The following is a 12,741-nucleotide window of genomic DNA, read 5'->3' as shown; positions in this document are numbered from 1 at the left end:
GAAAAAAAAAGAGAAAAAAAAAAAAAGAAAAAAATGTGCCAAAAATGTACGAAGCATTTCATTTCCCTTCATACATGTCTGTTTTTATAAGAACAATGTGAAAATTGCTGGGATTAAATATTTTTGAACATGATAAAGTAGTTCCGTGGGAAACTCTAGTGTTCAGTATAACCTCGATACCAATTGTTCTGTGTTTTTAAATGTCTGAAATCAGTTTGCAGAGACTCGGGCTGCAGTGGTGCAGGGGAGAGTGAGGGCCGGGCATCCTGTGTGCCCTCCTGTGGGATGGTGGCCCAATGCCACTGGCTTGGCTCTGAGTGCCAGATCCTGCCCTGGTGCAGCCCCATAGTGCCCCCTGCTCCTGTGGGATGGAGGCACCCAAGCCCTGCTGGGACACAGAGTGAGCTGGTACAACCCTGGGGACATCTCCCCCCACCACACCCTGGGGGAGCCAGCGCTGGCTCCCCCTGCACCCTCTGAACTCAGCATTGCCCGAGGCACTTGGGACCCCACAGGAGACTTGTGGCCGTGTTACGGAGGACGTGCATAAGGTTTGGGGGAGCCCTGTTAGCCCATTCCCTCTGGGCAGGGGGTTTGTGGGGAACCATCATGCGGGTGCCCTGCTCACCCATCAGCTGGCCAACTACCCATGGCTGTCACCTGGCAGCTCCTATGGCTGGGGCAGGACAGCTCTCCAAAACCACAGGGAGAACATGGTGGGACGGGGGGGGGCTGCTTGGCCTGCCCCCCTCCATACAGCTTCACACCAGCTACATCCCATGGCTCAGGGAAGGTGCCAGGGCTAGGTGGGAAACGTCCCCCTGCTGCTCCCTGGGAGCCTCTCCGGGTTGAGCTGCTCTGGTGGCTGTAGAGACAAACCTCCAGGAGGTTTCCCCCCAGCATCAGGTGTGGGTAGGACAGGGTCATGTGGGGGGTACCTGTGGGTACCTGTGGGACACCCTGACCACGGGACCCCCTGAGCATGGCCCTGCTCAGGAGTGTGGTGGCAGAAGGGTGGCTGTCACCTCGCCAAGGAGCAGGGCCACCAGGATACCCCAGCTGAAACAGTGTTTCCTGATGCTTGCAGAGTTCCTGGTGTCCCTGGAAGCAGGAAGGGAGGGGGATGGTCACGGAAATGCCCTTTCCCGGGGTGTCCACCCATCCAAGGAATCCTGAGGTCTTCCATCCATCCCCGCACCTCCCTACACAAAACAATGCAACAACCTTGCCCTCTCTAAACGTGCTTTTAAACAAGGTTATGCTGTGACATCGATAATGGCTTTGCATAGCAGCTGCCAGGCTAATGCACAGGGGGCGAGGGAGCCAAAGCTCTGATGCAGAGCATTCCTGGGGGAGGGAGCTCGGGCTATTTTTGGACAGAGATTGCAAGAGAATTAAAGTGAAGGGAAAAAAACCCAAACCCTTGATGCTGCCGTTCCTCCTCGGTGACGTAAAGCCAGAGCCAATCTCTGGCCTCACGCGTTGTGCTGCAGATGAAGCTTTGTCTGGGCGCAGCAGCCTCGGATACAACTCACCTCCCACCCTGCATGGGGCCAAGCAGGGGACAGAGCGTGTCTGTGCCATGGCAGCCACGTGGCTGAGGGACCCCCGAGCTCAGGGGATGGAGCTGCAGGGACCCCTAAACTCCTTTCCAGCTGCACTGCAGGGTGGTGAGGCACAGCATCCCTGCCTGCTCTGGGGGAGGCACAGCATCCCTGCCCAGCCTAAAAGAGCTGGGAAAAGCCCTGGGATGCCCTTGGCACAGTTCTACCAGCGACACCCTGGCAGGAGCCCAGTACGCGGGCAGACTCCTGGCTCCAGTGGTTCCTTCTCCCTTTTCACGAGATGTCCTCCTGGGGCAGACACTGCCCGTGTCCTCCCCTCAGCTGCTGCCAAAACTGCGCCTGTGTTCTGCCAGGGCTGGGATTTCCTGGAATGTTTAGGCCGGAGATGGGAGAGTGCTCCTGGAGGGGCCTTCCCTGTGCCGAGGAATCACAGAATCATGGAATGGTTTGGGTTGGAAAGCACCTTTAAAGACCATCCAAATGCACCCCTTGCCACAGGCAGGGACACCTTCCACTAGACCATGTTGCTTCAAGCCCTGTCCAACCCGGCCCTGAACACTTCCAGGGATGGGGCAGCCACAGCTTCTCTGGGTAACCTGTGCCAGGGCCTCACCACCCTCACAGGGAAGAATTTCTTACCAATATCCAATCAAAACCTATTCAGAGTTTAAAGTCATTCCCTCTTGTCCTGTCATTCCAGGCCCTTGTCCAAAGTCCCTCTCCAGCTCTCTTGGAGCCCCAGAAGAAAGCCAGGGGCAGGTTGTCCCACAGCGAAGTGTTGAGTGGCAGAGCTGGGGACCAGGGCCGGGGGGGGCAGCGGGGACAGGGAGCAGAAGACAGAGGGAGGAGAGAAAGACCGAGAGAGGGCCCAGAGCTGCGGAGCCTGCGATTGCTGACAGAAGGATGTGTTGTCTGCCAGGAGCAGGAGCTGCTGGCTGAGGCTGGGGGTCTGGGAAGGAGCAGGATGAAATAAAGTCCCGCTCCTTTCACCCTGCAACACACAACGCTGCCACGGCCCTGCAGCAGCAAACTGGGGTGGGAGCAGGGGGAAGCAGCAGGAGCAGGCAGGAGGCAAAAATGTGTCAGGACAGAAAACAAGGAGCAGCTTAGGTCTGCAACAGCAGGGGATGAGGTTGCTCAGAGGAAGCATACACACACCTGAGGGGCTGAGCAGGGAAGTTCTAGTACCACTTCCAGAGCCCAGCTCGAGCTGTGCCAGAGGAGGATGCGCAGGCACCGGATGGTCAAACCTGCAAAACAAGGCAGGGCTTTCCTTGTGCCAGGAGCAGTGACACGTGTCCCACGCAGCTCCACGTGGCACTGCGAGAGGGCAGGGCAGCGTGCTCTGCCTGCACCCCGGCTCTGCCTGCAGACAGGGGAACAGAGGAGGGAGGGTCGGAGCACTGGGCCCCCTGCGGCCCTCGGATCTGACAGCAATGGCTGAAATGAACAGGAAATGGGCTGGGGAGGAAAAAAGGAAGCAGGAAGGCTCACAACAAACTGTTTCTCCACCAGCACTTCAAAGTTGTTAAGGGACATCCCAGCCTGGGAACAGCTTCTCCCCATCCCAGGTGTCACAGCACATCATCACATCCTCGCTGAGGTATTCCCTGGCTGCCTGCATCCTAAGCATTGCCTCTCTGGGAGCTCCTGTCCTCTGCATGCCAGGTGCACTCATCCTTGGGGACCAGCAACCCCTGCATCCCCAGGGCTGCAGCCCCAGAGGCCTGAATCTCTGGAGCCAGTACTCCCCGCATCCCTGAGTCCCTGGGTGCTGCATCCCTGGAGCCAGCATCCTGCACATCCCAACTGCTGCATCCCTAATAACCTGTGTCCCTGGAGTCCCGTCCCTTGGGTGCCTGCATCCCTGTGTGCTCCCACCCCTGGGACCACCATCCCCGGGGCCAGCATCCTCTGCACTCTGACTGCTGCAAATCCCAGCGCCTCAATACTTGAAGCCAGAGTCCCTGCACGTCCCCTGCACCCTCCGGTGCCCCCGCACCTCCTGCGCCCCCGCCGCTGCAGCCCATCCCCCGTGTCCCCGGGGCGGTGTCTCGGGGTTCCCGCCGCCGGGATGGGCACTCCCTCGGGGACCATACCCACTGCCTCCAGCCGCTCCACCCCCCGGGACCCCTCCCGAGTGCCGCAACCCCGCGGCTCCCCCCGCCCCTCCCGCCTGCGCGGTGCGGGAGCGCGGTGCGGGGGCGGACGCACCGCCCCGAGGCCGCGGCGAGGGGCGGGCGCGGGGGCGGGCGGGCGGTGCCGGGGCCGGGGCCGCAGCTGCCGCCCGGCGCGGTCCCGGCGGGGGCGGTGCGGCCCCTCCTGCCCGGGCTGCTGGGAGTTGTGGTCCGCTGCGGCGGCGGCAGGAGGAGCGGAGCGGCGCGGAGCGGAGCGCGGCCCCGCACGGCCCCGGCAGCAGGTCGGTACCGCATCGCATCGCACCGCATCGCATCGCATCGCATCGCGGGGGGGCCGCGGGCGAGCGGCGCGGGAGCGGAGCCCGCGGCGGGGGGCGCAGCCCGAACACCCCGGCCGGGGCAGGGGCTCGGCGTCGGGAGGGCGACACGGCCGTGCCGGGTGACAGCGCGGCGGCAGGTGCCACCGCCACGCCGGGTGATGCAGCCACACTGGTGACACTCGCTGACGCTGCCACGCTGGGTGACACCATCACACGGGGTGAGAGCAGCATGCAGGTGACACCGTCACACTGGTGACACAGCTGGGGTGGCATGCTGGAGGAGAGGGTGAAGGGAGCACCCACGGCTCCGGCTCCGGAGTGACAGTGGGCACCTCACCTCACCCCAATGCTCCTGCTCCTCGTGCCTCTCCCAAAGGCGACGCCGGCCGTGCTGAGCTGAGGACATCCCTGCCATTGCGTCCCCATCACCACGGGCCCACGGCCTGGGGATCCCAGCCAGGCTGAGCGGAACCCGCTGCCTCCAGGAGATGCCAGGGCCACCACGGAGCCACCGAGATGCAACTCTGTGCTGCATCGAAGCCTCTGCCTTCCTTATGTAACACAGCTGCTGCTGGCACGGTGCTCGCCTCCACGTCCTGCACAACTTCGGTGCAACGTGGAATTGATCTCCTCTCCCTGGAATGGCTCTGCTGGTATCATTAGCTGAGGAGCCTTTTCTGGGATCTCAGGCCAGGGCTGCTGGATGCGACCACCCATCTAATTGCAGGGCTGTGGCTGGAAGTTGACAGCACCTATTGGGTGCCCCGGGCAGGTCCTGGCCGTGCAGTGTCCACTGGGAGTGGTGCCCGTGTTTGGGGCCCTGCTTCGCTGCCACAGCCCCTGTGGAGGTGGGTTTGGGCAGGTTTGCAGTGGGGTGTCTGTGCAAGCACAGGAGGCAGCTCCTGGGATGGATCCCATGAGGTCTCTGCCCAGAGGAGACCAGGGCTCTCCATCCCGAGGCTCCCGGGCTGCCAGGCTCTGGGAGCGGGCAGGCAGCACATGGGCACAAGGGCTTTGATCTCTTGCTGCTCTGATGGTTTGCCCCTGACTTTCCGCCTTTGAGGTGCTGACAGCAGCAGTGGGGGCATGTTTGTGGCATGCTGCCCTCACAGGATGTGACTCCAGCCTGGGGACCCCGAGGCTGTCGGACCCCCAGCTCTGCCCCCTGTGCCCTTGTTGTCAGTCGGTCTGACCGAGCCTGGCTGCTGTGCTGGGGTGGCTCCCTGCTCGCCTGGCAGGGTGAGAGCCACCCTGAATACAGATCACACCAGGGCTCTGCTGACTTTCCTGGCACACTCTGGGCCTGCAGGGAGCACGAGGGGGTTGTGTTGGCCTTGGGGGACACCCCTGCAACCGACTCTATGGTTGCACCCCGGGAGCTGATGCCTGAGTGAGAGAAACCAGTGTTTCTGGAGGGATGCCAGCTGTGGGGATGGAGAAAAGTTATCTTAGGATTCCCAGGAGGCTGTGACGTGCCACGTGGATTGCAGATGCTGGGACGGGGCACGCAGGCAATGTGCTACAAGGAAGTAGGGTGTGTAGATGTCCCTCCCTGGGGTGTAACTGCCTGAAACCCATGTCCCCAACGCTGCACAAGGTCCCAGCTGCAAGGTCAGGTCCCTCCTGCAGCCCATTCCCATCCCCACTGATAAGGAAATGCATGTGTAGAGGATGCAGGACCTTGGTATGAAGGGCTGGGAAGGGTTTGGATGACTTCCCTGGCTCATAAACGCATCCTGCTCCTTAGAGTAAGTGCTCTCACAGATAAGCCAGTGAAATCAAACAGGCCAACCCCGACCTGCCCCTGTTGCCACCATCCTGACATGCCACTGTGGGTATGTGACCTTGGCAGTCTGGCCAAGTGCTGAGCTCTCACACAGCTCAGTCTCTGGAGGGAAACTCACTTCAGAGCGGTTAGATGGAGGGGATAAGCTGATGTGCTGCCAGATAGGGCTGTGAAGTGTCTATTCCCAGTGTCTATTCCCTTATCAGCCCGATTTCAGAGATGATAAGGCAGCAACTTAGGAGAGAAATGGGAAGAAGAGCAGGAAGGGAGATGGTCCCTGGGCTGGTGGAGGTGGGGTCGGGGTCTCCCTGCTACCTCTCATTTGTATATTTGTGGAAGATCCTGTTGGAAGGAGTGTGGATTTTTCTTGGCATGGGATGACGTTGGGTTCCTGGGCAGGGAGGAGGACTCCTCATCCATCATCCCCTCCCAGAGAAGCTGGTGTCCTGCACAGCCCCAGCACATGACCCTGGCTGTGCCCCTTGCACTGTCCACTGCAGGGACTCCAAGGGGCAGCTCCCTTCCTAATACCTCTGGGTTTCTCTCCCCAGATCTTCCCTCCAGGGGAACCTTCCAGGATGATCGACTCAGGAGCACTGCTGGGGACCCTCCAGGCACATTGGTGCTGACCCAGCGCTGGGACCCTCAGGCAGCCTGGCCACCCCCCTCCCCGGGTGCTGCCATCAATGCAGAGCTCCCAGGAGTGCAGGGGAGAGCCACCACTTCACTTCCCCATGGCAGCTCCTTCCCACTGCACCCCGGCCCAGCTGCATGGTGTGGGTGCCCCTGAGGCCCACGAGGACTGACCGCCGGGCCCCGCTGTGCGCACCCACCCACCACGGCACCACCATGTCTCTGGAGTGGCTGATGGGCTGGAGCTGGTCCCTGGATGGACTCCGGGATTTCATCGCCACTGGCATCCAGTCTTTCCGGGACTGCGACGCCACCGCCCTGGCCGCTGTCGCCTGCTTCCTGGTCCTCTTTGTGTGGTACTGCTACCACGTGGGGCGGGAGCAGCCCCGCGCCTACACCACCGTCAACGCGCTGATGCAGAGCGCGGAGGCCAACGGGGTGCAGAACGGGTACGTGTACTGCCACTCACCCGAGTGCGTGCGCTGCACCCACCACGACGGGCTCAACCAGAAACTCTACCACAACCTGCAGGAGTACGCCAAGCGCTACTCCTGGTCCGGCATGGGCAGGATCCACAAGGGCATCCGAGAGCAGGGCCGCTACCTCAACAGCCGGCCCTCCATCCAGAAGCCAGAAGTCTTCTTCCTGCCCGACTTGCCAACTACACCCTATTTCTCCCGGGACGCTCAAAAGCATGACGTGGAGTTGCTGGAGCGCAACTTCCAGACCATCCTGTGCGAGTTTGAGACCCTCTACAAAGCGTTCTCAAACTGCAGCCTCCCGCAAGGATGGAAAATGAACAGCACGCCCAGCGGGGAGTGGTTCACCTTTTACCTGGTGAACCAGGGCATGTGCGTGCCCAGGAACTGCCGGAGATGCCCACGGACGTACCGCTTGCTCGGGAGCCTCCGCACCTGCATTGGCAACAATGTCTTTGGGAACGCGTGCATCTCCGTGCTGAGCCCGGGCACTGTCATCGCCGAGCACTACGGACCCACCAACATCCGCATCCGCTGCCACCTCGGTGAGTGCCCAGCGCCGTGGCTCATGTTCTCTGGGGGCAGTGCCGGGGGCTGCAGCAGTGCCTGGGAGCAAGAGCTCCAAAAAGGCCTATGGCAACCGGTGCTCTTGGGGTTCAGCTGCCAATTGCAGCCCTGAGGGGCTTAGGCACCTGCTCTACTTTGGCATGAGGGAGGTTTTTAGGGCTTTTGTGGCAGCAGACTCCTCAGGAGAGGCTGGTGCTCAGTCCCTGGCTATCTGACATCCCCAAAGTCCTCAGCTCAGCAGCAGGAGGGTTTCACCTCCTCCTCACACCAACTCAGGGCTATGGGCTCTTGCCAGTGCAAGATACAGGGCTGATTTTGCACAGAGGTCTCCAAACACCCCTCACTCTTCAGGCAGGCCCCCCTCCCCTCCCAGGATGTGGCTCAGCCTGGGGTGCTGCTCCAGGGACTGTGTTGTGCCACTGGCAGCTCCCCACTCCTGAGATCTCAGGTGCTCTGCGCGGGACACAGGTGGATGGAAGCAAAGACGCTGCTTTGGGGTTTGCAAAGATGCAAATGACGGTTGGGAGGTCCTGGGGGGTCCCCTCCGGTGGGTTAGGCATTGAGTTGATGGCACAGTGCTCCCTGCTCTGCAGACACTGGGACAGGGAGAGCCCACACGGCACAGATGGCCGGGCTGGCAGTGGCACCGATCCTGCCGGGGGAGGCACCGCACGGGCCGGCTGGCAAATACCGAGCACGCCTGTTCAGCCAACAACTCGGGTAAACACACCCAGGCAGTGCTGGCCATTTATTTGAAAAAGGATTCATTTTCAGAGCTGATCCCAGGAGCTGCTGGGACCTGCCCTTGCTGGTGCCAGGAGGAAGCCCATCGCTGACCCCTCTCTCTGGGGTGCTCAGGTGCTCCCCTCATGAGGGGCTGAGAGCGGTTCCTAGAAGGGGGCTGACGAGGTCCAGGTTGGCTCAGGTGAGCACAGCTGGAGCACACATGCCCTGGACTCTTGGGAGATGCAGGTTGTTCCCTTCTCCTTCTACCAGGACACTGCACAGTGCCAGGGGCACATGAACACCCCCACCTCTGTGGGGGGGACACGGCTCTCACTGTGCCCAGGATTATTAAGAGATAACCTGCCCTTTCAGACAGTTTGCTCTGCGAAGCCAGTGCAGCCATTGGCATGGCTGAGTCGCTCTCGAGGATTTACTGCAACCCTCAGGCACAGGCACCAGCTCTGCCTCTCCCTGGGCCAGGGCTGCATCCCTGGGGTGCAGGTGCGATGGAAGGGCTGCAGGCTGCTGCTGCCTCCTCCCTGCATCCCCTGGTTGTTCTGCTCCCCCTTTCCAGCCTCTCCAGCTGAGGCTGTTGTGCAGGGAAATGGCTTTGGGTTTTGTAGGCTTTGAAACAGCGGCTTTGTGCTCCCAGCTCTACCTGGCAGCTGGGAGTCCCTGCTGTGCTCAGTTTTGGCATCGCTCTCGGGTCCGTTCTGCTCGTTTGCTGCATCGTTACCATTCAGGAGCCACGTGAGCTCTGACCCCTTTCTCTGCCACAGCTGCATCCTCAGGGCAGGTTAGCTCTGCAGCAGCTCCAGTGTCCCCAGCACTGCAGGGGGTGACAGTCCTAATGCAGGTGGTGATGGGATCAACCCTTGTTAAACTGGTCTGGCTTGTGCTGGTATCATACAAAAAGACCCATTTTATTTCTATAATTATCCTTCTTCCTGTGGCCCTCACAGAGCTGCTTCTTTACGAGGGTTTTGTGACGCCCCTGAATTTCCGTCCTTGCAGCCTGGTGGATCCCCCTGTAGCAGCACTGGAGTGGGGACCAAGGAATGGGGCAGGTGCTGAGTGATGCAAGGTCCATGGGCAGCTTGTGCCAGAGGCAGAATTGAGCCCACTTGCCAGTCCCAGTGCAGCAGTTCCTGCTTTCCCAGCCTTGCCCTGGGCAGGGTCAGCACAGCAGAGCTGGTCCTGAAGCTGGAAAACCTCCCAGGAGCCTGGTTCCCTGCACACACCCTGGGGTCCTGGACTCCAGGGACTGGGAAGCTGTTCCAGATACAAAAGTGAGTGCCTGTGGTGCTAAGCTTACTGGGGACAGCAGGGGCTGAGCTGCACCAGGCTTGGGGTTCAGGTCGCTCCCTGGAGGGAAGCTGACCCTTGGCAGCAGCATGGGGCTCACATGGAACTCACGTGGGGCCCATGTGGGGCTCGCTGTTCGTCACTGCTGCCCTGTCACAGGGAACACAGCACCACCTGACCCTCCCTGTTTTCTCTCTTTGTGCCTGAAGGTCTGAAGACACCCAGCAACTGCGAGCTGGTGGTGGGGGGTGAGCCCCAGTGCTGGGCTGAGGGCCGGTGCCTCCTCTTCGATGACTCCTTCCTGCACACGGCATTCCATGAAGGTGAGTGCAGGTTCAACGTGTGCAGCCTCGCAGTGTCCCCTCTGGTGCCAGGGGCCAGGGAGGAATGGGTGGGCAAGGACACCTGTGCCCGGTTCCTTCTCCTGCCTCCCACTGGGCTTGGACTGCTGCTGCCCTTGGCTTGCTCCATGTGGCAGCAGCCTTGCCCCTGGCACTGCAGGCTCACCCATGAAAATGCTTCCTCTGCCTCAGGGCATCTGGTGCCCCTTTCCTGGCAGAGCCCTGGAGCCCCCCACAACCTGCCCGGGGCTTGCTCCCATCCTGACTTGCTTCTGGTGCTACCACAGCACTGCCAGCCCTGCATGGGGCCTGGTGATCCTCTCCCTGCCCAGAAGTCCTCCCTACCATGGCAGCCAGCTTGGAAAGGCTTCCTTCATTGCTGAGCTGTGCAGGGCAGCTCAGGCTGTGATGGCACAGCCTCGGCATCCTCTGGCCCTCACGCTGCTGCTGCAGCCGCCCTGTTGCAGGAGCAGCTCGGTGCTGACGTGACAGCGGCGCCTTTGTCTCCCGCGCAGGGGGAACAGCCTCACTCCCGCCTGGATTGTTCCTCCCTCCGTCGCTGACAGAGGCTGTTCCACTTCAGCTCTCCCAGATTAACCGGCATTAGTTGCCGATGACATAAAAGCATCAAGCAGAGCTGTTCCCCACAGGGGAGCCTGTGGAGAGAGTGAAAGAACAAAAGCTGTTGCTTCCACCTAACCCGGCTGTGGAATTGGGAAGCGCAGCTCCGTGCAGGGCTGCAGGGCCAGGAAGGCTGGAATGGCGCAGCAGCTGTTCCCTGCAGATACAAGGTGCAGCTGCAAGGAGGGCGGGCGCAGCATCCTGCCTTGGCCCTGCCAGGAGAATCCTCTGGGTGCCCAAAGCAACCCTGGAGCCCCGGCAGGGAGGACCCTGCCCCGTGCCAGCTACTGGAGGCACTGGGCTCCCAGTACACAGGTGTTTAGTGGGGTTGCACTGGGCAGGTGCCTCCCTGTGCTCACCCTGCGCTTCCATCCCACCCAGGTGCCCCGGAGGATGGTCCCCGCGTGGTCTTCATGGTGGACCTTTGGCACCCCAACGTGGCGGCCGCTGAGCGCCAAGCCCTCGACTTCATCTTCGCGCCGGGACGATGACGGCGCTGCCCGGCCTGGTGGGCTCAGGGCAGCCGTGGGCGGGCGGCTGTGCCGGCTCGGCCCCGCCACGGCTCCGGGGCCGCACTGGAACCTTCCTCCCGGCACACGGCCTCGGTCCTCCCTCCCGGGGGCTCTTGTAAATGGAAACTGTGACGTGTATCAGCACCCATCTCTTTCCTCCATCGTTGGCTTCAGGGATTCTTTTCTCGCCCCCGCCGTGGCTCGCTGCCCCCCATGCTCCTACGTGTTCTGTTGCTACTGTGTTTTGCAGTGTTCAGAAGTAGAGTAACAAACCCAAGGGTGTTCGTTTGAATGTAATAATGTAAAATTTCTCGTGGTCATCAAAGGAACAACACACACACACACACACACACACCATAACAGCCAACCAGCCCAGCAAAGCACTCAGCCTGTCCTGCCTGGCTGCAGTCTGGGATGGATGGACAGATGGACACTGGGGGCTGCAGCAGGCATGGTGCTCCCCCCTGGGCAGGGGCTACTCTGGCTGAGGCTGATGGGGTGGACAGGGCAGAGCTCTTCCCATAAAGAGCCTTCCCACCATGAGCGCAGGGGCTTCTGCTTCTTCCCCCATCTGCCAGCCCAGGGCCCTCAGCCCTCCTGTCCTCAGAAACTCCTTTTGTCACCCAAAAAGGGAGCAGAACCCACTGCCTCGAGCTGCAGGTGCCCCCAGCCCAGCAAGGCAGCGAGCCCAGGGGTGCCCCAACATGCACCCTGCCAGGGGACAGCACACACAGCCCTGCTCTTCAGTCTGACCGAGGGCATTATCAATCGCCCAAATCCCCTCCTTGCTCTATCTGCAACCTTCAGTTTTCACAGCTCCAGCTGGGAAGCCCTGCAGGGGTAGAGATGCTGTTTGGGAACACAGAGTAGGGGTTTTGTCTGTCCATAGGAAGAAAGGAGGTCACCATTCCTTCTGGGAGGTCACCATTCCTTCTGCTGCTCCATCTTCTCCTTTCCTCAAGCCAGAGCAGGTGCACACAGCAGCAGCTCACATGAACCTGACTCCAAAGGAAAGGTTCCCAAGGCAGAGGGATTTAACACTGCAGCCTGAGGAATGAGCCCCCCACCCTGGGGTCCTGCCTGCCCAGCAACCACCTGCTTTTCCTGAAGGCACCCAGCATCCAGGGTCTGTTTGAGGGACAGTTTATGACATCCTACATGTGAAGCACAGCGTGCCGTGGCTGCTCACCACTGTCCTTGCTGGGGACCGCTCAGCTCTGTGCCCTGCCGGGGAGGGAACACAGCCCTGTCCCCTTACAACTTCTTTACAGACTTCTCAGTGATTTGATTGCGAGATAAGGCAGAGATTTCAAATACATCTGAGATATTTTTTACACCTGTCTTGTTACAGACTATCTGAAGTGCATGATTTCTACTCGCATTGGCTACCTGGCCGCAGGCCCTGGGGAAGCAGGTTGGCTCTGTCCGACAGTCGGTAACATTCATAAGTGGATAAGCAAAGATTATCAATAAACAGTTGTGCTGAAAACAGAAGGGGCTCTGCCTGCTGCTCTAATCAGTCCAGGGTCAAGCAAACACTGAGAGGTTGGGTCCTGCTTATCACAGCAGCTCAGCTGGCTGCTAGTGGAGAGAACGTGCTGGAAGAGCAGGAGCTGCAGGGTGGGAGGGGGCATTGGCCCATTTGCCAGAGATATGGTGAGTGAAGGCAGTGCTTTAAAATACCCAACCCCATGAGACCTCTGTCCCCATGGACTTGGCCAGGCTGGATGGGGCCCTGAGCAGCCTGG

At 60.6% G+C, this 12,741-nt stretch overlaps 1 protein-coding gene across 3 annotated transcripts; it reads left to right on the top strand.

The window, feature by feature from the left end:
- Nucleotides 1-3,885: 3,885 nt before the first annotated feature.
- Nucleotides 3,886-12,487, top strand: ASPHD2 (aspartate beta-hydroxylase domain containing 2). 3 transcript variants are annotated; one of them, XM_032706223.1, is made up of 4 exons: nt 3,886-3,984; nt 6,361-7,466; nt 9,729-9,842; nt 10,863-12,487. In XM_032706223.1, the coding sequence occupies exons 2-4, from the start codon at nt 6,581-6,583 to the stop codon at nt 10,970-10,972; spliced, it is 1,110 nt and encodes a 369-aa protein (XP_032562114.1). In that variant the 5' UTR covers nt 3,886-3,984; nt 6,361-6,580; the 3' UTR covers nt 10,973-12,487. The 3 variants fall into 3 exon arrangements, with proteins under 3 accessions (XP_032562114.1, XP_032562116.1, XP_032562115.1); XM_032706225.1 differs by lacking the exon at nt 3,886-3,984 and adding an exon at nt 4,067-4,241; XM_032706224.1 differs by lacking the exon at nt 3,886-3,984 and adding an exon at nt 4,401-4,871.
- The last annotated feature ends 254 nt before the right edge of the window (nt 12,488-12,741 follow it).

This window comes from Chiroxiphia lanceolata, chromosome 18 (assembly GCF_009829145.1).
Source record: "Chiroxiphia lanceolata isolate bChiLan1 chromosome 18, bChiLan1.pri, whole genome shotgun sequence".
NCBI classification, from domain to species: domain Eukaryota; kingdom Metazoa; phylum Chordata; class Aves; order Passeriformes; family Pipridae; genus Chiroxiphia; species Chiroxiphia lanceolata.
The sequence above is the reverse complement of the archived record's forward strand: the minus strand, read 5'-3'. Positions and strand labels throughout refer to the sequence as shown.

What these genes read in the sequence shown, in the direction of transcription:
- ASPHD2 (XM_032706223.1), top strand. Translation starts at nt 6,581, where the DNA reads ATGGTGTGGGTGCCCCTGAGGCCCACGAGGACTGACCGCCGGGCCCCG. An exon ending in CCGCATCCGCTGCCACCTCG is followed by an intron (nt 7,467 to 9,728) that starts GTGAGTGCCCAG and finishes TTGTGCCTGAAG; the next exon opens with GTCTGAAGACACCCAGCAAC. An exon ending in GCACACGGCATTCCATGAAG is followed by an intron (nt 9,843 to 10,862) that starts GTGAGTGCAGGT and finishes CATCCCACCCAG; the next exon opens with GTGCCCCGGAGGATGGTCCC.